The 24,911-nt window shown below is 36.4% G+C and overlaps 1 protein-coding gene across 11 annotated transcripts in view; it reads right to left on the bottom strand.

Moving 5' to 3' along the window:
• Positions 1–24,911, bottom strand: part of CCDC171 (coiled-coil domain containing 171) — a 316,174-nt gene that overhangs the window by 116,017 nt on the left and 175,246 nt on the right. For 10 of the 11 annotated variants that reach the window (XR_003523902.1, XM_027616885.1, XM_027616882.1 and 7 more), the window contains 2 exons: positions 24,469–24,651; positions 18,407–18,592 (listed from right to left, as the gene is read on the bottom strand). Coding sequence is in view for 10 of the 11 variants with exons in the window: in XM_027616885.1 (XP_027472686.1) it covers positions 18,407–18,592; positions 24,469–24,651 (369 nt within the window). In the remaining variant the exon portion in view is untranslated. Of the gene's footprint in view, positions 1–14,380; positions 14,554–18,406; positions 18,593–24,468; positions 24,652–24,911 lie in introns of those variants that run through there. The other variant, XM_027616891.1, reaches the window with a different exon arrangement.

Genomic DNA, 24,911 nt, shown 5'->3' on the forward strand with positions numbered 1-24,911 from the left:
AGAACTGAAAATATGCACGATATTGACAATATTAATAGGTTCTTGATTACCCTCCAATAACCAGTGGCTTCACTTTCTACTCCCCCACATAAGCAAAGAATCAGTATTTCAGAGAAAAAAAGTTTTTGACATTATGGTCAAAGACTTGGAGTGCATGGTTTCACACGAGAAAAAGAATTGCATCAAATGAGAATCTCTAATTTTCAATGTCTGCACTTCCTATTATTATGGACTTTATTATCATTAGAATCTATTGAAAAGACCAGGTAACTGTCCTGCAGTTTTATTTGTTTTGTTTGGGGGAAATCATTTTTTTTAATATACTTTCCTTCTAACAGGGATCAAACAGTAGTACAGAGCTTAGAAAATAAATACTCCTGCTTTTTCTGTCACTGGAAGAATATATGAATTATAATACCATGTTTATGTGCCCTCTGATTACAGCATATCTGGAACATTTAAGGCTAAAGTAAATCTCAACACATCATCTATGTCTGGTACCTTTCATGCCTTGTCAGAATTTTTCACCACCTGAGAAACAAACAACAAAAACACTTTCTTGTAAGGATATTTAGTTTAAACTAGGTACTCACTTAATGCCTTAGTCACTTGTTAAATAAAAACAGCATTCCAGCAAGGAATTTTCTGGCTTCTACCAGGCGTATCACTGCTTGGGGACCAAAGACCTATTCAAATCTCAGCAAGTCTATAGGAACAGCAGCTCCTCTACCAAAGACAGTAGATTTGTTTAATAAACAAACAATCTCCTCAGACATCCCCAATCTCAGTCAGTAGCAAGGTGCTTTTGAAATCTGCTACCATTAGGACACATAGTTTTTACATACAGTTCTAACATAGTTCTTACACACAGTTTACACATAGTTTTAACATATCTAACATAAATCTCTTGCATAGCAAGTTTTGCAGAGTCTTTTCAGTAAGAGAGAAGACACGGTAAGCAGATTTATAGCAACCGAAATTTTAGATGCTTTAGACCTTAAAATTAGTCACTAACATTCCTGTGCTCTGTGTATCCAATCTCCCATCTTCACATCTTTCATCTCTCCCTTTCTTCTCATTCTCTCTCATCTTGATGCATGTTCAGAATCATGGCTTTCCATTCAGACATAACTGGATGGTCCTAATTTCTTTAAACTTCCTTCGGGTTATCAAGTACCATCTTTTCGTTTTGCCCTTTGGTGCTTCCCCAAAGCCAAATCTTTCTTCATCTACTACATTCATTCCCCATCCACATACCAAATATAATAAAAGAGTAGGAATGTTAGAACCACAGATCTGCATACAGAGTCCTACTTTAATATTTATTAGCTGAGGAAATGGTCAAATGACTAACATTCCTGAGTCTTATTTTCCTAATCTGGAAAAAAAAGGGAAATTATGCTGCCTAGATCATAGGTTGTTGAGAGGATTCAAGGTGGCAATATATTTCTGATATCCAGCGGAACCAGATACAGTAATCACTCAATAAACTGAATGCTTGCTATTCTTTGCTGTGTGAAATCTGACCTCTGGCTCCACCATTCTCCAAGCACAAGCAGGACTCAACACACCAACGGCCAGTGCCCAGCCTCTTCTGTATGCCAGGCAAGGAGGAGGCTCACTGGTCAACTAAAAGTACACACACCTTTGTGATTATTTTTGCAAATCAATGGAAGCTAATTTTTTGAGAGTTTTTTTCAATTTTACTGTTTTTTAATTCCAGTAATAGTTAACATACAGTGTTGTATTAGTTTGTACAATATAGTGATTAAACAGTTCTGTACAAGACCCGGTGCTCATCATAAGTGCGCTCCTTAATCCCCATCACCTATTTCACCCATCCCCCTCACCCACCCCCCTCTGGTCACCATCCTTTTGTTCTCTAGAGTTAAGAGGCTGTTTCTTGGGGCGCCTGGGTGGCTCAGCTGGTTAAGTGCCTTTGGCTTGGGTCATGATCCTGGAGTCCTGGGATTGAGTCCCACATTGGGCTCCCACTCAGCAGGGAGCCTGCTTCTCCCTCTGACCCTCTCCCCCCTCATGCTGTTTCTCACTCTCTATCAAATAAATAAAAAAATAAAATCTTTAAAAAAAAAGAGTCTGTTTCTTGGTTTGTCTTTCTCTCTTCTTTTTCCCGTTTGCTCATTTGTTTTGTTTCTTAAATCCCACATATGAGTGAAATCATATGGTATTTGTCTTTCTCTGACTTATTAACAGCAGCTAATTTTCTGAAATTAGAAAATCTTCTGTTTTTTCTGTTTTTAGAAAGGAGCAAAATAATGTTACAGAAAAAAATAGTTTTAATGTAAAACTTAACAACTCTGATGACCCACAGTTTCTACAAATATCATTCAGACTTCTGCAGCACCCTCTACCCCTGTGATGGCCCTCTCCATTCTGTATTACACCTAAGTGTACACAGGTCTGTTCTCTCCCATGAACTTCAGTCTCCGTGGAAACAGGAACATTCACTCTTTGTTGAATAAATATCTCCTTTGAAAACTATCTTCTCTTACAGAGTTTCTACATATAAATCTAAGCATGTGCAGAGATATCTTAAAGTGTTCAGCATAGATTCAAAGTTACTATGTAATATTTCTGGGCATTTGACGTCATTAAACATACTTCCAATGAAATTCTTCACATAGGACTTTTCTAGGTCCTGCTTTTCTCTACCTCCTCTTTTTCTTACTGTCTTCCAAATTTAGATCTTTCCTACATTTGCCCTCTCACATCTTCGAGATATTTCATCTATTCCTTACATCTTTGACGACACTTTACTACAACAGACAACTATCCATTTCCTCACTCAAACGTATGATCCTCTCAAATTCATTAAAGCCAAAAATTGAAGTCCTAATCTTTCTCGTATTCCCCACCCTAATCTCTTTATGTTAGGAATACTATTAATCTTACACAGTAGAATATTAATTCATCTTTTATTCTTCACCATTCCTATAGCCTCTACCTTTACCCTCCTATGAAACCCTACTATTGAAGACTTCTAAGAAAGAAAGGTCCTCACCTCAGATTTTTTTTTAAATGAGTTATAAGTGATAACAAGATTAATCCTTTTACCTCATTCTGGCCTACCGGAAAGCAGGTCAGGTATGGAGAATTCTCACATTACCTACTCAGGCACAAAGAAAGGATAGCTTAGAAGCACAGATGCTTATTCAGCTACAACAAACTAGAGGTCCAAGAATCACAAGATTTTTTGAACCCAAGTGGACTATTTAATCTAAAAGGAACAAAACTTAGGGCACTCTCACCCAATAATCTTAATGAGATTAAAGACACATATACACAAAATCAGGAATAAGAAGGAGCTGATAATATCAGATACATGTAAATTTTTTAATCATCATGAGGAACAATATGGCATAGTCCTAGGTGTGTATGAAGCACATTCTCAAATTTGAATGAAATGAAAGATTTTTCTAAAAACATGGTCAGACAACCGATTCAAGGAGGACCAAAGTCCAATTCAAGATGACTCCTTTCCCCTATCAAAACTCCACTTTAGGAAAAAGTATCAACAAACAACAACAAAAATATAGGGAGAGGGATGATTAACAGAAGAAAGACTTCAGATGAAACACAGCAGAGGAGGCTCCAGCCTTCGGCCTCAAGGATGTGGGGAAGACTTGTACAGAGAAGAGGAGTGGTGCTCTACCACGTGGCAGATGCTTAAGACGTGAAAACATAAGGCACAATGTAGGGCAGCAGCAAGTTAAAGTGCAGAAGACAGAAATGCATGGGAAGACTATACTCAGAATGACCAACCACACCCACATGCTCCTCCCCAACCATGCAGAACCCACGGTAAACAGACATTTGCTTACAAGCAAAAAAGAAAAAAAAAAAAAAAGACATTTATTCCATAAAGCAAACTAAAGCCAAACAAGAATTGGGTGAGTTCTCTCGGGAAGAAATAGGCAGCATCAGTGCCACAGAACAAAGACCAGCATATTCATCTGGGGGTCACACAGCCCAACAGCCGGCTCACAGCCCTTTGCTCCAAAGGAAAGCAAACCAGTCACCAAGTCTTCCCTTTTTCTTCATTTTTAAATGTGAATGACCAGACAAATCCTACCATGAATTTGAGGAAAGCCTTGGTTCCAGTTACTAGGGCTGTGGAACAAACCCCTCCAAAAGGTGTGAAACCACCACTTATTAGGCTCGTGGATTCTGGGGGCCGGGTAGTAAGACAGGGCATGGCAGGGACTGCGAGTCTCTGCTCCTTGATAACTGGAGCCTCAGCAGCAGGCCAGAGTGTGAAATCATCTGAAGGCTCATTCACACGTGTCTGGCAGTGGATGGATGCTGGCTTGTTGCATGAGGCCTTCACCAAGGCCGATAGCTGAAAACGGCCATACGTAGGTCACCACGTGGCCTGGACCTCCAGAGAATGATGGCTGGATTCCCAAAAGAGAACACTGACAGAGACTCAAGAGAAGCCGAGAGCAAGAGAAGAGAATGAACAGGCAGAAGCCAGGTTGCCTTCTATGACCTAGTGCTAAAAGTCAGGCAGAATCACTTCTTCCTTATTCTATTCACAGGGGTAGTCACGAAGGCCCACCCAACTTCAAGGAGAGGGAAACAGACTCGACCTTTTAATACTGGGCTGGCAAAATTCTGAAAGCATTTGAGGGACCAGAAATATTACTGTGGCTATTTCTGTAAAATATAGTCTTTGACAAGACCCCCCCGCAAATGAAAGAAAGGGGGCAACAGAAACAAACAGGAAAGATACATAAAGACCTCAGAAGAAAGAGAACTTAAATAATTGTTTATTGTCTATTAAACACACAACAAAAAAACTATAACTTAAGAAGATACAAAAATGAGTACCAATATAAAATATCTAAACAGAAAAATTAAACTTATAACTTGACCAGAATCAAAAACAAAAAGAAAATATAAGAGAAAATGTAAGAACCATAGAGGATCAAACCAGGATATTCGACTTCTGACAGGCTGATAGCTGTTCCAGAAAGAGAGAAGGCGGGGTGGGGGAAAGCAGGAGAAAATGAGGTTGAATTTTGAAGTATCTATCAAGTATTATTCCACAAAGTAAGAACGTTAATCCTCCCGAGGCTTAGCATCTGCCTCATTTTGGTACTCTCCTGCCGCCAAGACTGAGCTGAACTTGAAGTAGGCTAAATTACATTCACATGAAGATAAGCTTTTGAAAGCTAAACAGCTGCAGATGAAGACATTTCTAGAATTATTCTGATTTCCATTTCTAGACATTTTAACCAATCTGCTTTTCTAAAAAATCCATCAGAGGAAATAAAACGCCCCAGATTCTAAAAGAAAATGCTATATTGGAAATAGGACGGGCTGTGAAGTTGGGCAGCTCCTAAATTGAAATGCTGACTCCACAACCCACAAACACATGATTCTGGGGAAATGTATTAGGAACTGTTCCTTAATTCATTATATATTTATATTTGTGTATTATTATATGTATCTTTCCAGGTAATGGTGAGGATTACAGAAGTGTATACACAATTTCTGGTCCACGGTGGTGATATCGTTGGTATGATGTTCAAGGTCCTCAAGACATTCCCCAGGTGTGACAGCCACATTCCCACTCCGCCTACATCATCAAAGGAACATTCTCTGAACTAACGCTAGGATGACTGATCTACCCATTGCCTGGTCTCACTTACTCCTTGTCTGTGTTTTCAGTTATCAATTATGTGCTTTGTATTTTTAAGGCAGGAGTCTGTAGCAAACAAAAACAAATCAATAGGTTCTATTTCTAATAGGGTGAACTGGAAAAGTACTGTCATCTGAGACTTAGCTATAGATGGATGGAGAAGAAAAGCTGGGGTGATTCTCTTTATGTTCTGCCTGCATACCACGAGAGGGGAGATGGGAGACTTAGAGCAGGAGAAAAGTAAACTCCTTCCGTCTCTTTAATTATTATTACTTCCCTAAGCATAGTAAGTGGATTACTGCCATCCAAGTCTGAGAACCCAAGAGGAAAGGAAACATTTTAACAGCAGACTGGCCTGAAGTCTCAAGCCGTGTAGATAATGACTATCTTCTAATAATACTATGAGCCATGTTGGAATTCAGGCAATGATTGGACCACCAGAGGCTGTCCGAGCAAATTATAAGGGACCATTCTAAACAAAGTACAATGATGAGTCTAGAGATAAGACAAGAGTAAAGGATTAGTAAGAGAGCTACCAAATTGTACACAAATATTTGTTTCTTAAGAGCTTACAGGAGAGAAATCAGTTTCCTGCATGAACTTTGCTATGTTCAGCTATTTTAATAAAGATTTTTATTAATTACAAAAGAAGAAAATCCTGTGAAATTCACAATTCTAATCTAGGTCTTAGCGAAAGCACAGGTTTTGTCAATCCAGACCATAAGATCATGTAAATCAAAACACTTGCTACCACCTGGGGGCAGCATACCACTAACTGTTGGAAGTGACCTAAGGGCAAGGAGCCAATAGAAGACTGAACAGGCAAATGACAAAGACCACACCCAAAACATGTCATAAAATAGGTTTTTAACAGTGTACATTCCAACATGTATCTACACACTCAGATATACGAACATGTATAGTGTGTATACTCACATATACAATTAATATATCAATCGAAATAATTATATATAAAATTCTTATATATAAATTGCATTATATATTGTATATAAACATATAAATGAAATCTATGTAGTTTATTGATATAGAGTATATAATGGTATAGTCTGCATATGTATATACATAAACTGTGTGTATATTATATCTATATATATACATATGAATATGATTAAAACCACAATGTCATTTTTTAATAAAATGGAAATTTTGGTAATAAACTGTACAATTCCTTTTTGTAAAGTTCAAAAGAGATTTTTCTCTACCATGTAGCCTGACTAATTCAGAATATGATTAAGTGGCTTGATAGAGGAAAATCAGATTCATTGCTATTGAATTTTCTTTAAGCAGGCAATATATGATAGATAATAGAAATATGCATACTTTCAAGTCTAGAAGCAATAATATCTTCTAAAACTGACCCTAGGAATGAATTTGTTTAAAGGCAAATAGTTTTTTATTCTGTCATGAAAATATTCTTATAATACACCAAAAAAATATATGGCATTTATCAACTTTTCTTTTATAAAAAGGTGTGAAGCGGGGCGCCTAGGTGGCTCAGTCAGTTAAGCGTCTGCCTTCAGCTCAGGTGACGATCTCAGGGTCCTGGGATCAAACCCCTCAACCAGCTCCCTGCTCAGTGGGGACTCTGCTTCTCCCTCTCCCTCTGCCTCCTCCCCCCTGCTCACTCTCTGTCTCTCTCTCTTTCAAATAAATAAATAAAATCTTTAAAAATAAAAAGGTGTGAAACATTTTATTTTTCTTAAATATAAAAATATGCAATTTTCCTGCCGTGATAAATTAATATTAAAATTTTTCAACAATAACACTCTTTAAAGTATTAAGGATCTAAAGAAAAACCTTTTAAGCAATATTAACAAACACATCTGGCTTTTATATAAAGCAGCCTCACGTCATATATATTGTCAAGCTTTTTCCAATTATTTTTGTTTCTTCATCTACACAATGTAAGCAATAATACTTATCTCTTAAAATGTCACAACTGTAAAATAAAATATTATGAAGTACCTTACCAATGTGTCTAACCAAAGTATATACTCAGAAGTGTTTGTTCTCCCTCTTTTCTAAAACTACACTACAGGGGCACCCAGGTGGCTCAGTCAGTTAAGCGTCTGACTCTTGGTTTCTGATCAGGTCATGATCTCAGGGTTGTGGGATGGAGCCCTGTGTCGGCCTGTGCTGAGTGTGGAGCCTGCTTAAGATTTTCTCTCTCCCTCTTGTTCTGTCCCTCCCCCTCCAAAAAAATAAATAAATAAAAAATAAAACTACACTACAAATAACAAATTAACTTTACATAAAATTATTTGAACAAAAAAACACCTATGTGGGGGAAATTCATTGTTCATCTTATGCTCAGTACAAAACCCAAAACAAACAGGTTTACTTATCTGCCATACAGGCAAATGTTCTTGGCTTTGATTTGTGTTTTAATGGCAATACTTAATGATATCTAATGCTGGTGAGAATGGGGTCAGGCATGTGCTCTTTTTTTTTTAATTAATTTATTTATTTGAGGGAGGGGAGGGGCACAGGGAGTAGGAGAGAGAATCTCAAGCAGACTCCACGCTGAGCTCAGAGCCCAACGCAGGGTTTGATCTCACGACCCTGAGATCATGACCTGAGCCAAAATGAAGAGTCCCACGCTCAACCAGTTGAGCCACCCAGCACCCCAGGCAGGTGCTCTTATATACCTTTTCAGATATATACACCAGATATAAACACACATCTGAAAAAATATTCATAGCCTTACACACACATACACACACACACCAACTTAAAATATCTATATCTTTGACCCAATAAACCCTGCTTCTTGAGCTCTATCCTGAGAATATAAGCAGCTATGTAGTCGAAGACTTAATTATAAGGTGCTCATTTTAATTTTAATAGTGAAAAACGGACACGCTCTGGATATCGAATAACAAGAAAATAGTTAAATATATTTAAGATGGAATAGTATATGGCTTATTAAGATAAGCTTCTTAAATAATTTTAACATTGATATTTATTGTCAATCCCATTCACCCGGTCACTGAGAATCATCCTTGACTCATCTCTTTCACACTTCACATCTAACCCACCAGAAATTCTGCACATATTACCATCAAAATGCAAATATATCCAGAATCTCATCATTCTTTACACTGAGCACCCTGTTCCAAGCCACCATTATCTCTGGTCTAGATCATACTGTTAACCTGTAACTGATGACTGCTTCTACTTTTGCATACCTACGGTCTAAATTCTAATAGATGCCAGAGTGGTGTGAATGTAAATGTAAAAATAATGCCACTCTACCTAAAAAACAGGATGCGAAACTATACCTAGCATACTTCCAGTTTTATTTGCCAAAATACTAATAATGGTTACATATGTGTGATAAGGGGTTTGCATACACTTTTTTTTTTTTTTTTTAGATTTTCTTTCTTTATTTGACAGAGAGAGACACAGTGAGAGAGGGAACACAAGCAGAGGAGTGGGAGAGGGAGAAGCAGGCTTCCCGCCAAGCAGGAACCCGATGCAGGGCTCAATCCCAGGACCCTGGGATCATGACCTGAGCTGAAGGCAGACGCTTAACGACTGAGCCACCCAGGTGCCCCACACTTTCGTTTCTTCTGTGTTTTTAAAGTTTTTCTTACTTTGATCATGTTTAATCAGAAAAACAAACTAGGTAATGTTTGTAAAAAATTTTATACAAAGTTGCACTGTATGATTCAAAATACTTTCAGTAAGATTTCAGTAATATTTAAAATATGATCTAACCAAAGGTTAGTATGCAATTAAGAAACATGGTATCTCTAATTCCAAACTGCCACTTCTCCATTTAAACCTGGAGAAGGCATTTTAAAATTATATATGAGAGCATACATTTTGAAAAAAGTAAATTATGTCATAATAAGTTTAAACAGAAAAGTTTTATTTTATTTTATTATATATTTTTATGTCGTTCAGATTAACAAAATAGGAATAAGAACTTTTTATGGATCTTCTAGATTCTAGCTTGAATCTTCTCTGATAAATTAATATTTTTTAAAAATGTTCTGAGAGCTGTTGTTTTCTTAATTCTTTTTTCTCTGACCTTGAAATATAATTGACTACCCTATAGGTCTCAATGGTATAAGTCATTAGGAAGATAAAAAATATATGGGATTAAAGTGAAAAATGATAAGACTTTCAAATTAAGTAATGAAGTTAATAATCCTACTTTATGAAAGTGGGTTATGTGATAGATGTTAATTATTATTATAATCAGGGTTTATCAACTAAAAAATGTTTAAATTTTTTAAGGTAAATGAACTTGAGGGCTCTTTTGTTTAAAAGTTTATCAAAGAAAATATGGCTATTTATTCAAAATTATGTAAATAAGTAACTTCATTGCAATAAGTCACCTTTTATACCCCCAGAGTATGTCAAATAATTTTATTAATGGTATAAAACTTAGTACATTTTTAATGAAAAGGTAAATATTCACAAAATGTGACCCTTTGCCACAATTGTTACAACTCCAAAATATCCCTGCAAATTATCCCATTTGAATTTTTTAAAAAAATACTCTTTCTTCTTGCTTCTTTCCCATCCATAAACTAAGTGTAATTAAGTTTGAGAATGGAAAACAATAAAGCACAGAGTTAATTTTCTATTAAAATTGAGACATAAACAAGAAAAAACCAGAGTAGCTGCAAGAAGGTGAGGAATGATCCAGGGAGCTGGGAAGAGGCGTCTATGAGACGATGTGAGTCTGCTGCCACTTGATGGAGTGTAGACAAGATAGAAGTAGGCAGGTGACATAACGATGACAAAAAATCCAGGGCCCCTAGGTGGTACAGTCGGTTGAGCAACCGACTCTTGGTTTCAGCTCAGGTCGTGATCTCGGGGTTAGGCTCCGAGCTCAGCAAGGAGTCTGCTAAAGTTTCTCTCTCTCTCTCTCCCTCCACCCCTCCCGGTGCTCACTCGGGCTCTCAATCTCTCTAAGATAAATAAATAAATCTTTTTTAAAAATTGATGATGGAAAAGGGCACTTGAATAAGAGCTGGATCCAAATTAGACAAAGGAACTATTTGGGAGACTTGCTGTGAATAAATCCTTATTTTTTCCTAAGCCATTTTCTCTCAACCAATGTCTGCAGAATCCCAAAACTGTGACAATTCAGAGAATTTAAGATTTTATAGTAGTTTCAGAAGCTCTCATCCATTGTCATATCAAAAATCTCACTAAGCATCAAGATAAAGGTATTCTTTTTTAAAATTCAATATATTCTCCACAAAGCCAAGTACTGTACTCTCCACACAGCAATGGCTCAAAGATGTGTATTAATTAGATGAACAGAATTTATTTTTTAAGAAAGATAAATCAGAAGATGATTTTTTAACTTAACGGAAAGATTACTGGCTTTATTAAATGATCCTATAAACATAAAAATATGTTTAAATTTTCTATAAATGATAAATAATCTAATATATTTCCAATATAATTAAAAGTTATCAGAATTTAATAGATGCCTAACTTTTCTCAGGAAAAACATGAGGAATAACTATAGCTCTACCTTTATTCTAATCCTAATGATTTAGTCATTCTTACTGTCAAACTTACTAGGGAGAGAGCAAAAGTAAAAAAAAAAAAAATCTCTTCATATTAGCAATGTCATTTCAGGATAGTTATTCAGTTTCTCCTTACTCTAATCTATAATATTTTTTTAAAATGCCACAGATCTAATGCCATCAGCAGATGAATAACTAAATAAACCATGATATTTACAGAATGGAATTCTGCGCATTGATTAAAATGGGGGGGATAGATAGTTCATTTAAGATTTGTTGTTTAAGGCTCAGAGAGTAAAAGGCTATTTTAGTCCAGACTTGTGGTTTCTTAGGCAACACAATTGCCTCAAGAAGTTGGCAGGTTTTTAATCTGTTCGCTTTCAGTCAGTGACACGTACCAATAAATACTCCAAGACTCCTTCTTGGAGGTACCCTCCCTCCTGGTTTGCCTGTTTCCATATACCCAAATGTGCATGCAGGCACTGACCTTAATGGTGTGACCTTGCAGCCAGCTAGATGACAGCTTAGAATAAGAGAACTATACCTCTAATCTGTTCTGAGCCAGTGCCTCATACTGTAGGTGTTGGTTACAGCAGCAGCCCATTTTCATGTACAAATTTCTGTATTAGCTCCTGCAAGTATTTTGCCTCGCAGGTTGACTCTCCCTCATTCTTTCGTGTATGTCATTAGAAATAAAAATAAGTAAGGATAAAATGCTTAGTATAAATGTGACTAAATTTAAATCTAAGCTTACATAAAGTCAAGAAAAAAAATAAAATACTTTGAATATGTAGCTTTCCATATGAAATAAAGAAATGCTTCCTAACAAAACTGCTTCAGGGGTGGGGCGCCTGGGTGGCTCAGTTGGTTAAGCGTCTGCCTTCAGTTCAAGTCATGATCCCAGGGTCCTGGGATCGAGTTGTGCATCGGGCTCTCCGCTCAGCGGGGAGTCTGCTTCTCCCTGTACCCCTCCCCCCCCGCTCATGATCTCTCTCTCTCACTCTCTCTCTCAAATAAATAAATAAAATCTTTAAAAAAAAACAAAACTGCTTCAGAGGTTCAGTAGCACTAAAGATATTATAGACCAACAATGTGAAATATCTGAGGTACGGAATGGGAAAGTGGGGAAAAAATAATAAATCTTTGACTTGTTCCACTTTTTTCCACATGACATTTTCCATATCCATTTGTCTCTAGCTCCCAATCAGAGAGGTATGCTAGATCTATACAGTTCCTGCCTTCAAAGCATGTTCTCTTCACTAACTTGAGATCTTAGAGAATTTTATAGCTATTAAACTAGTTCCATTAATTCAAGATCAGCAACAGAAAGACCATCTTTCCTAAGCCCACAGATTTTAAGATTTTCTCTTTGTCTCTGTTATTCTATAGTTTCATTACTAAGTTTCTAGGTGCTTATTCATTTTTTTTTCATCTTGCTCACAGTTCAGTGAGTTCCTTCAATTTGAGAAGTTACGGGTATTTCTTTAAATCTATAAAACTTCTTAGTCATTCTTGCTCAAAATATTGCTTTGCCCTGATTCTACTTCTAAAAGTTTATTAAACATTTTTCAGTCATTTTTATTCTACTTTCATTCTTTTATTAAATATATTTCATTCTCAGGATGCCTGGGTGGCTCAGTCGATTAAGCATCTGCCTTCGGCTCAGGTCATGATCCCAGGGTCCTAGGATCAAGTCCCACATCGGGCTCCTTGCTCAGCATGGAGCCTGATTCTCCCTCTGCTTGCCAGTCCCCCTGCTTTTCTCTCTCTTTCTCTCTGACAAATAAATAAAATCCTTAATATATATATGTATATACATATATATATATATATATAATTCTCTTTTTCTTTGGTATTAACTTCCTATTCTCCACCACTTTGTCTCTGCAGAGCATTCTAGGTGATTTCCTCACTATCTTCCAGTTCACTAACATCTTTTTAATGTCTACCCAATGTTCAAACCGTTCACTGCATTTTTTATTTCAATGGCATCTTTATTTCATGTCTTATAATTTCTATTGTACCTTATTTCTTCTAACATTTAAAAAAACCCTTATTTTAAAGTATGTTTTAAAGTACCTTTGGACCTTAAGAGTCTCAGAGAGGGAGCATTTGCTTTCTCTGCCTATTTTCAAGCTGAGACATCAGTCCTCTCTTGCCTTCAGACTTGGACTCAGACCGGAACTAACATGATTGGCTGTCCTGCTTCTCAGGCCATACGGAAGGTCATTTCTCAGCAGAGCAGCCCTTGGACTTGAAGGTAGCATAAACCAAGGCCTTACTCTCACGTGTGGTGCAAGCCTGGGCTTCGTTTCTTTTGTGACTTTTTTCCTACCCAATATCCAGAGTAGATATCAAATTCCCCTGTAGCAGGTAGGCAGGAATGTCTCCGCCCCACTTCCTAGAAGGGCAGCCCTTGCGGACTCCCAGCTTCACACAGGTAGCTCTTTCCTAGTCTAACCCTAGGGAAGCCTGGATTTCCCTAACGTTAGGATTACCAACTCTAGCCCCCAGCTAGGTGTGCACACCACCGTGAGCTCTTTGGACTTCACCTGACTCACCATTTGGTTTTGGATATCCTCTATATTTCTAGTATCTAAGTATTTTGCTCACTTTGTTTTAAGCTCAGCTATATACCGCACAATTCATTTGCGATATTTTATCGAGTTTCCACTCCATGTGTTTGGGGTAAAAAGGGAAGTCCTTCCACATGAGCTAAATTTTGATACCAAGAAAATGACAAGAACAGTATGACAGAGATAAATTACAAAACAATATGATTAAGAACATCGATTTTAAAGTGAAAAATTAACAAACTGAGTACAGAAATGTATTTTTAAAAATCATCACAAATATACAGGGTTGATTTCAGGTATGCAAGGCTGGCTTAACATTAAAATAGTGAATAATGTAATGTGGGGGTCAGCAACTTTAGATACGAAATAGTTTAGGCTTTCTGTGTCACATGAAGTTCCTGTCACATGTTCTTCTTTGGGCTGTTTCTTTGCTTGTTTTTTATGATCCTTTAAACATTAAAAACCCTTTTTCGTTCACAGGCCATACAAACCCAGGCTGTGGGCCATAGTTTGCCAATCCCTGATATAATGCAACATGCCAACAGAATAAGAGAGAAGAATCACATAATTATCTCCATAGATACATAAAAATGTATCGGATCATATCCAACATTCATTCACGATTTTTTATTTATGCATAATCTAGGAAGAAAACTCCTTTAACCCAATAAGGATTTATCAACTAAAAACTTGTAGCAAACTTCCTTCTTAATGGAGAAATGTAAGAAAGATTCTCTTCAAGGTTAGGAGAAAGTCAAGGATGCTTGCTGCCTCTACTTCTACTCAGCATTGAATCCTAGACAGTGCAGTAAGGAAGGAAAAAAAACAAAAGGTTAAGGTTTGGAAAGGAAAAATAAACTGTCACTATAGAACAAACAATGTAAAGTTCTGTGTAGAAAACCCTAGAAAGTACGGGATCCAGTATTACTCAAATTGCCGAGTTTAGCAATGTGGCTGAATATAAGATTAACATACCTGTCCATGTGCCAGTTTCTTTGTTGAACTTCGTCTGGTGGGGGGCTCCTGAAAGAACTAAATTAGGCAGGCTTTCTTTCAGAGAAAATTTTACATTAGCTTCTGCCCAGACACTACTGACCTGAGATTATCACATTCAGGTTATTAGGCAGTTTCTTAGTGTGGGAGACTCAGGCTCAAGGCCTGATCTACTGGTGGAGCCCAAAGCTCTGTCTCCTACTTCTAACATTGGCTTTGATATTTGCCTGCAGAGTAAGCCCCACATCTGTTCACAGTGCTAACGCCGATTCCACTTATTGGGGTTTGTTGGTGTTAGAATATTTTTGTCCTTGGAGATCCCTCTACTCTTTGATGCACTACTGTATACAGGAAGTATCTTCGTCAAAATCTAGTTGTAACGTAAAGGAAGGCCTTTCTGAACATCACATCCAAAGTATGATTTATAAAAAACTATTACATATAGAAATATGACTAAAAACAAAACCCCAAAATGTTAATTGGTTGTTTTCAGATGATAAGTTTTAAGTAACTTGTTTTCTCTTCTGTATCTTCCATACCTTGTACCCATGATCTTATTCTGTTTTTATAAAGAAGAGGATACGATTTTTTTTAAGATTTTATTTATTTATTAAAAAGAATACAAGCAGGGGGAACGGCAGGCAGAGGGAGAAGTAGACTCTCCAATGAGCAAGGAGCCCGATGCGGAACTCGATCCCAGGACCCTGGGATCAGGACCTGAGCCGAAGGCAGAGGCTTAATGACTGAGCCACCCAGGCGTCCCAAGACACTTTATTTTTTAAAAGAAGTTATGCACAGGACAAATAAAAAACTATTTATTTAAGTATTACTGAAAAACACAAAAGAATATTTATCAAGTATATACTTGCTTTTCAACCAGTATCTTAATTAATTCTCATAAAAATTCTGTAATGTTCATTATCTCTAATTTTGCAGAAGATGAAACTGAGGCTGAGAAAGGTTAAGTTATTTGCCCAAGTGACAGAATGGGGATTTGAATTTGGAAATACTTGTTCCAAGGCCAGTTTTTTTTCTGCCTCCCACAAGAGAGCATTTCCACATCACCACCTGCTAGTTCTAATTAAGAGATAGTAATTAAACAATTCTCCACTCCTGACAACAATATTTAAGCTACTGGCATTTTAAAGAAATTAATATGAACAGCTTTTCATCTGCTGGAAGGTACTACACCTAAACACAAACTCCAAGCTATTACAGAAAGAAAAGACTCCAACAGGACACAGTTATATGCTTTGTCAAAGCCTAGTTAATTGCATTATCTATTAATGGAACATGAAGCATAAAAATGTTGAGCAATATATTTCTAAAAATGTTCGACTTGACTAGTAATCCAAGAAATACAAATCAGAGTGACAAGGCCATATTGATCAAATTGGCAAAATTTTTTAAGTAATAACAGCCAGGTTGGGTAAAAAGTGAAACTGCCATACATTTTAGGAAAGACGTTAACTGATAAAAATTTGCTGTAGGCCAATTTATAATATTTACACTTTAAAATTCATGTGGCCTTTCAGCTAGTAATTCCTCATCTAGGAAGTTATGCTAAGAAAATAATCACAGATATGTATATAAAGATTTAGCCACAGGGTTGAGCATCTTAGAATTACATGGAGGGAGGGAGGGAGGGAGGGAAGGAAGGAAGGAAGGAAGGAAGGAAGGAAGGAAGGAAGGAAGGAAGGAAGGAAGGAAGGAAACAAGCTAAAATGAAACTAAACCTACAATAAGAAACTAGGTTAATAAACTATGCATATTCAAAATAATTCCATCAGCCATTAAAATGACACTGCTCTCTTTATTAGCATGGAAAGAAATTGTTGACATGATGTTTTTAGAAAGTAAATTAAAAATTATATATAACAGTAGGATTGTATTTTTATTAACTTATATTTGGTTATATTTCTATTATTTACAAAATGTAAGGTCTGAAATAATATACCACAAAATTCTGACTGTAGATATATCTGATGATATGATTTGGGATTCTTTTAATTTTTCTTTTTCTTCATCTATATTTTCTTATTTTTACATGAGTATTTATTACTTGTGTTAAAAAAGGAGAAAAAACATTGATATCACAGAATCGTATCAGTTAGTAAGAATGTCCACAACTATTATTAATATATATTAAGTAATATAAAATAGTTTGTATGTTCTCATTTATGTAAGAAAACCTATATATATTAAGTTGAACCATATAAAATTGCGGGCATTTGTCTGATTTTGACTTATAAAAACAGCAATTTCAAATGGTTCGACTTTTTTTCTTTAAGGTCATCTATATTTCCTTCTTTAAATTCATCTGTATTTTCTTCTTTTAAATTTCACTAATTTCTAATTTTTTCTAAAACACTAAATCCCAGTTTCTATATTTATAGGCCAAAAGATCCCAAGCAAGTCAACTGAACTCTCTCAGTTTCATCAAAAAAAACATTGGGGGGAGGGTAGGGCACCTGGGTGGCTCAGTCGGTTAAGCATCTGCCTTGGGCTCAAGTCATGATCCCAGGGTCCTGGGATCAAGCCCCATGTCGGGATTCCTCCTCAGTGGGGAGCCTGCTTCTCCCTCTCCCTCTGCCACTCCCCCTGCTCGTGCTCTCTCTCTCTGTCAAATAAATAAATAAAATCTTTTAAAAAAAAAAAAAACAGAATATACCAAACACAAAAATAAAAAATGGATTCAAGACCTAAATGTGAGACCTGAAACCATATAAATCTTAGAGAAGAACACAGGCAGTAACCTCTTTAACATTAGCCATAGCAACTTCTTTCTAGATACGTCTCCTGAGGCAAGGGAAACAAAAGCAAAAATAAACTATTTGGACTTCACGATAAAATGCTTATGCACAGCGGAGGAAACAATCAACAAAACTACAAAACAACCTATAGAAGAAGGTATTTGCAAATGACATATCCAATAAAGGGTTAATATCCAAAATAGATAAAGAATTTATAAAACTCAACACCCAAAAAATGAATGATCCAATTAAAAAGTGGACAGAAGACATGAATACACATTTTTCCAAAGAAGACATACAGTATAATTTACTATTAAACTTTATATTCAACATTTTCCAAATATACCATAGTCCTAAATCCATTAATGAAATTTTCTAAATGGCAACTATTTTATTGTAACTTCTCTTTTCCCTTCTAAGTAGCTTTGCCACAAATATATGACAGGGAGAACAACTCTTCCTAACCAAATCTCCTCCTCCCCAGGCACACACTCATATAAGAATCAGACAGACCCAGACCCAGAACTTTTCACAATCCAAAAGATACGTAGAGTTTCGATGTCCAGGGGGCATAAAACAAGTAAAAGAAAAGAACTAAAGAGAAGAAGAAACAAGGAAGGTAAATGAAAAAAAAAAAAAAAAACTTGAAATAATAGTAATTACTGGAAATACCCCTACTTTGTTTTCAACTATCCAAGTAAAACCTACTTTGACATTTTTGATACATGTGAATGCACGCTTGGAATTGAGGTCCCAGAACCAAGTTCATTCCATCCTTATAAACTTTTACAGGATAAAATTTCAGATCTTGGGTTCTATTCCCTAGCCAGGAGATATAAATGATTCCCTCGAAGATCCACACCTAAAGGAAATAAACCACTACTGCAAGAGACACTTTCCTACCTTAACAGCTTCTCCTAGAGTTTGGTTTTTGTCAGCTTCCTCACTGGAATGCAGTTCAAGTCTATAATTCAACTCCTGCAGTTGTTGTGCCTGTTCGTTCAGCAGCAGCTGAGCCTGTTGTTCCCGAAGTAATGCATTATTCAGTTCTTCACATGCACTTTCAAACTTCTCGTGGGTGATCAGTTTCTGAAAAAAGGATTAAAAAAATCAGTTATAAGCTAGCTGCGTTGTTATATCACTTAATCTTCAGAACTAGATTTGCTATCATAGAGTATAACACACACATTTCTAAGTGTCTGATACACAACAAAGTACAACTTGCTTTTCTTAACCTCATAAATCAAGATAAAAAAACATCACTCTGGTTTTTAAAGTAGAACAGCTATATTCCTGAAGTGATCATTTTTAGTCAAATAAAATCTTAGGGAACTTATTTCAAGTTCAAATAAATCCATATTGCTCAGATTACATTTTCATACATGAGCACTTTTTATAAAGAATAAGATTGCAGGAACTAAAGCCTTTAACGAGTTCCAATGCTTTTAAGTGATTACCCCAAAGTCTGTGTTTGGCGTGCGTTACTATTCACGTCTCCCTGGTCAAACATCCCTCCTTCAAGAATCCTTACCAGATCATCCCTTCCCAACTCCTCCGACTACTCACACTACCATTCCATATTCCTTTGTTTTCTTTATAGTCAGTATCATTATCTAAATTCACTTCGTGTAATTACTCACTTTTTTACTGCCTGTCTACACCCTGCCACTGACCATATATCTAAGGATATATGGTCCTAAGGATAGGAGCTCCACTGGGCAGACTTCATTCCACTTGCTCACCCAACACACAGAAGAGTGGTTGGCAGATATACCAATATCTGCTGCCAGCGCTCAGCAGATATTTGGTGAATGAAAGAATATTCCTATATAAACATCTACAAATAAAACTGTGCACCAGAGTATACAGCAGAGTTTTTACGATATCATGACTGCTTTAGAGAATGGAGCACTACATCTGTCTGGACAGTTCTAGCCAGGGGCCATCCCTTAAAAGTTGGGGAATCCAGGGCAGGACACACATGCATTACCTCCTGTTCAAAACAATTAAGAAAATGAAAATTAATTAGCAAACAACAAGAGACATCTTGATCTTGAAGTACAAAGAATGGGAATGTTTCACAAAAGGGAAGTAACCTGAGAAATATATATGGAAAACTAAAAAGCACTGTACAAGTCACTTAACCATGCTATATATATTAAATACATATGTCTATTTAAGACTGATAACTTTCCCATTGTTGAAAAGATTTTGAGGTGAATATAATTAACCACAAATAGAAAGCAAATTGATTTAAAATTCTTTTTAATTTAGGGTGGGGGAAGAGTAGAATAAAAATCCTATTGATTTGAGGCATCTGGAATATATAAACTAGTACAGTTGAATGTGGACTTTATCTCTGAGTTTTCTGCCACATGAGACAAATGTGCTTGTAGTTTCCTCATGAGCCAACAACAGCAAACATGCATCTCATGCAGAGAAAAATTTTTTTACTAAAACTAAGTTTGAGGATAAGTTTATTACATGGGTCTTTCTGTATCATAATATAGTTTTAACTCAGTTTTACTTTGGCACCAGGTACCTTGCCTGCTGCCTCCCAGAAGCAACTGTCTTGTACTATTATTTTACTTTCAAAGGTGTACTATAATGCATTCCTCAACACTGATTAAATTTTAAAGTATGGCATAAACAACAGCAACACTCCAGCATAAAAATAGATGGGGAATGATTTACCTAAGTTGACACAAGGTAAAGGGAATGATCACAAGCACACAGGAAAGTTGCCTCATTTCCTGAGAGTCATCTAGGATAGGTGTATCTGATGTATCACTGATACTTTTACAGTGTTTAAATTTGGAGGAACACTTATCTTGTACTCCCTCCTAACAGCTGCCTTACTCTCCACATCGTCCCATTACAACTAAACCCTCCGCTTCGAGAACATCAACTTTAACAGCCTCCTCTGGGCACTCCTGTTCATTTCAACCTCTTACCATCCCTCTATTCTCTGACACCACAGCACTCCTTTCAGTCTTATGAACAGATATTTTTGTACTTCTTCTACCTTTTGTTTGTTATGTTGCTTTCAAGTATCACTCCTCGCCATCAGACCATCTGTCACTTGACCTCTTAAGATCCCCATCATTTTCCAGGACTTCTTTCCACTCCTCCAAAATTTCTCCTTCCCCTTAAACTTAGCTAATTTTAGCCTCTCTCTTGTCCATCTACCCCTCCCGGAGACTGGCTCAATGCTGTTCACTCTTCAGAAAGTAAACAGAATCAAACAAGTATAGCAAAAGAGAATAAAAAGGAGATGGTGTGGAAAAGCAGCTATAAGGACCAATAAAGGAAAAAAAAAATCATGGGAGTTGGTTGTTAAAGAACAGCAGTCAGCAGATGAACACAGTGCTCAGAAGCAATAAAAATACTGAATAGTGGGATGCCTGGGTGGCTCAGCCGGTTAAGCATCTGCCTTCAGCTCAGGTCATGATCCCAAGACCATGGGATCGAGTCCCACATAGGGCTCCTGGTTCAGCAGGGAGCCTGCTTCTCCCTCTGCCTGCTGCTCCCCCTGCTTGTGCTCTTTCTCTCTCTCTCTGACAAATAAAATCTTTTAAAAAGGGCGCCTGGGTGGCTCAGTTGTTAAGCGACTGCCTTCGGCTCAGGTCATGATCCCAGAGTCCTGGGATCAAGCCCCGCATTGGGCTCCCTGCTCAGCGGGAAGCCTGCTTCTCCCTCTCCCACTCCCCTTGCTTGTGTTCCTGCTCTCGCTGTCTCTGTCTCTGTCAAATAAATAAATAAAATATTTAAAAAAAAAATCTTAAAAAAAAAACTAAATAGCTTTCTCAGGCAGGATGTTTCCCTTTATGTTACAATTTTAAACCAACTATAAAGAAGCTATTTTATTTTCCTCCTTTGTGCTTTGCCTGAAATCAGTGAAAGATGATGATTGCAAGCACACTCCATTTTTTTAGAGGAAAGTAGCATCACTTTTCCATCTGTTCTGTTTTTAATAAAACAATCCTTTATTAACACAGCTAGATATAGACATTAACCACTGTAGTGAAGTGGTTAAAAGCATGAGTTTTGGAACCAGACTACTCAGGTCCAAATCTTGTCAATTCTACTTACAAACTAACTTTGTGACTCTGGGCAAAGTTACTTAGCTGTTCTGTGTCCCATTGTTCAAAATAATAATTTTGAACAATTACTGATATGAGAGGACTAAATGAATCAATTCCTTGAAGTGTTTAGGGTCGGTGCCTGATACATGGTCAATATGGTCATTAAATATTAGAAATCATCACTTTATAACATTACACCTTACAACTGTATGTCAAAGTATAAAAAGTACATATCTCATTCCTTCAATTATTACTTCAATTAATCCCATTTTTAATTCTACACATTAGTGAAAGTAATTCACACTAAACATTTCCTGGAACATATTCTTAGCTTTTGCTGCAAGCCAGTTATTCAACCAAAGTTCTTACAAGAGGATTCTGTCACCTTCCAGCAACTTTTCTTCAAACTCTAACCTTCTCTCTGGGTTCTAGAAACTGAGTCCTAACTACTTCCAAACTAATCAAAGATAAGATGTTAACTTGTTTTCCTAATAGTTATGGACTAGGAAATCCTACTGTAGGAATACCTAGAATTCCTCATACATATTTCAGAAAGCAACACATCTAATCTTTCCATTTTCAGGAAAATCACTATTATCTACACCTTAAAAAAAAAGTTGGCTATATTCTTTTTTTTTATTAAAGATTTCATTTATTTATTTGACCAAAAGAGACACAGCAAGAGAGGGAAAACAAGCAGGGGGAGTGGGAGAGGGAGAAGCAGGCTTCTCGCCGAGCAGGGAGCCCGATGCAGGGCTTGATCCCAGGACCCTGGGACCATGACCTGAGCTGAAGGCAGACGCTTAACGACTGAGCCACCCAGGCGCCCCAAAAAGTTGGCTATATTCTAAATCTCAAATTATATCAAGAGCTGTTTCTTTCCATTTTGGCAGACCACCTCAACAGCCCAGATTTAGTTAGTATACACAATTAAAAGCAAATCAAAAGGAGGCAGAGACATACTCCAAAGGAACTGGCTTTTAAAAGTATAAACAGCTCTTTATGATTTAAGATTAATGGCAAAAGAAAATTGGAAAAAAATGAAACATCTATTAACAGGAAAATAGTCAAATAAATTCTGATATATCCATATGATAGAACAGTATTCATTTATCTAAGATGGAATTAACAATAAGTGACACAAGAAAATGCTTCTAGTACTATAAGTAAATATTAATATTGGTATGTGTTTTGCAAATTGTATATGCAAAATCATCCTAAACTCCAACTGTTCATAAGAGCACATATCTGCACATTTACACACACAAATGAAGGGAACAAAACTCATCCACAATTCAATATTAATTGGTTATGGGTGTTAAGATTAGAGTGATTTAAATTTCTTCTTTACACTTTTCTGTATTTTTATTTACGGCTATCATGTATTACTTTTATAATAAAAAAAACTTGAGGCAGCTCTATAATTTTACCTTCCCTGAACAAAAAACTAAGAAAATGAGGGAAAAACTGGTGTCTTTAGACATTCATTGATAAGAGAACTATTACTTATCTCTAATCAGAAGGGTAATTCACAATTACTTGACCTGACTAATTTATAAGAACTTTTGGCCCTTTCAAGACATAGCTACTTGAAATAATAATTAACATTAGCAATTTACATTATCATAGGATTAGTAACTAAACTGCTATCTGCCACTCTCTTTCCACAAACGTTAAAATTGCAGATTCCAAATTAGACATTTAAACTGAAGTTGAACTTGCAAAACTTAGGTTTCCCAAAGAAAGGGGTACTAAAAGTAGTTTGTTGCTAGATTTAGGAAACAAATTTTGTATTTAAATTGACATTAGTTGTCATCAGTTGGATACAATTCTGAAGTTTCAGGGTAACTCCATATTCCTATATCCACATTGAGAACTGCAGTGCTACTAACTAACCGGGGTGGCAAATAGAATATGTGGAAATCTCCATTTTATTGTGCTTCATATATTTACACATTCTGATCTTGATTTAATGTTATTTGGTATCCAGGCTTTCTTTTCTCAGCTATCTTCTGTTTTCTTAAATAATACATGAGTTCGATGGAAGTTAGATTGAACATTTCTTTGGAAAAGCAATTTGATTTCAAATGAAATTAGTTTACTCAAAATATTCAATATAAAAGGAAAAGAGAGGACATCCCACCTCCCATTCCAAACATCAGGTTCTTCAATTGGGAGAAATATTTTATAATTTTTTAGTATACATTTGGGGGTTTGTTTGCTAAAGCAGTTAATCTATCCTAACTATAACTTCCTCTTTTTCTACACTTTCAGCCAGAGTATACATTTTAACAGGGCTATGAGTTCTGCTGACAGAGAATCAGTATTCCTTTAAGCATCTGGTATAACTCCTGGTTTTTTGAGATATAATTGAGATAGAACATCGTTTAAGTTGAGGGGGAACAACCTGTTGATTTGATACACCTATATATACACCACAATATGATTACCACCATTATATTAGCTAAAACCTCTATCATGTGACATAATTATCATTCCTTCTTGTGGCGAGAACATTTAAGATCTAGTCTCTCAGCAACTTTGACATATATAACGGAGTACTGTTGGGGAATTTTAGAAGAGAAGTTTTCTGAAGAAAAAGAAATCCTATTAATGGGACTCTGAATTATTCAAAAAAAACAAACAGCCAAAAGTTAAAACAAATATGGAGCTATATAGATCATATATGTGTGTATATATGTGCATGTATATGTTTGCGCGTGCGCACGCACGTGTGTGTGTGTGTGTGTGTGTATATATATATATATATATATGGAGGAGAGTTCCCCAGAGCCTGTGTGTGTGTGTGTGTGTGTGTGTGTATATATATATGGAGGAGAGTTCCCCAGAGCCACAGTATTGTAAATCACACATACTTACAGACTGCTTAAATTCATTTAATTGCATCTGGAGACCCTGGGCTTTGTCAAGTTCCTTTTTCATTTCATTCACGTTTCGTTTGAATTCTGTGACCTCCAAGCGCAGTGAGCGGCGTTCCACTTCTGCTGCGTGCAGTCTTTGTGTAAATCCAAATATTTGCTTCTGTAATGATGCTGTGCTTTTCTATTGTTAATCAAGAGCAATTTTACGAGCAGTAACTACAGGTTTACTAATAAGTCAATAGCAACAGCCACTTTACCAACTTAAATTAAATGTATCTTGGATTATACAGAGAACAATACTAGCTGTAACTGACACTTAGAGGTGAAAGCTTTATTTTTTATGTGACCAATAATTTGGTTGATATGAAATGAACAACCAACGAAAATAAATAATCTAATGGCTAGAAAAGGGAGTTGACATTTGTTTATGTCTCATAGCAT

This window comes from Zalophus californianus, chromosome 13, assembly GCF_009762305.2.
Source record: "Zalophus californianus isolate mZalCal1 chromosome 13, mZalCal1.pri.v2, whole genome shotgun sequence".
In the NCBI taxonomy this organism is placed as follows: domain Eukaryota; kingdom Metazoa; phylum Chordata; class Mammalia; order Carnivora; family Otariidae; genus Zalophus; species Zalophus californianus.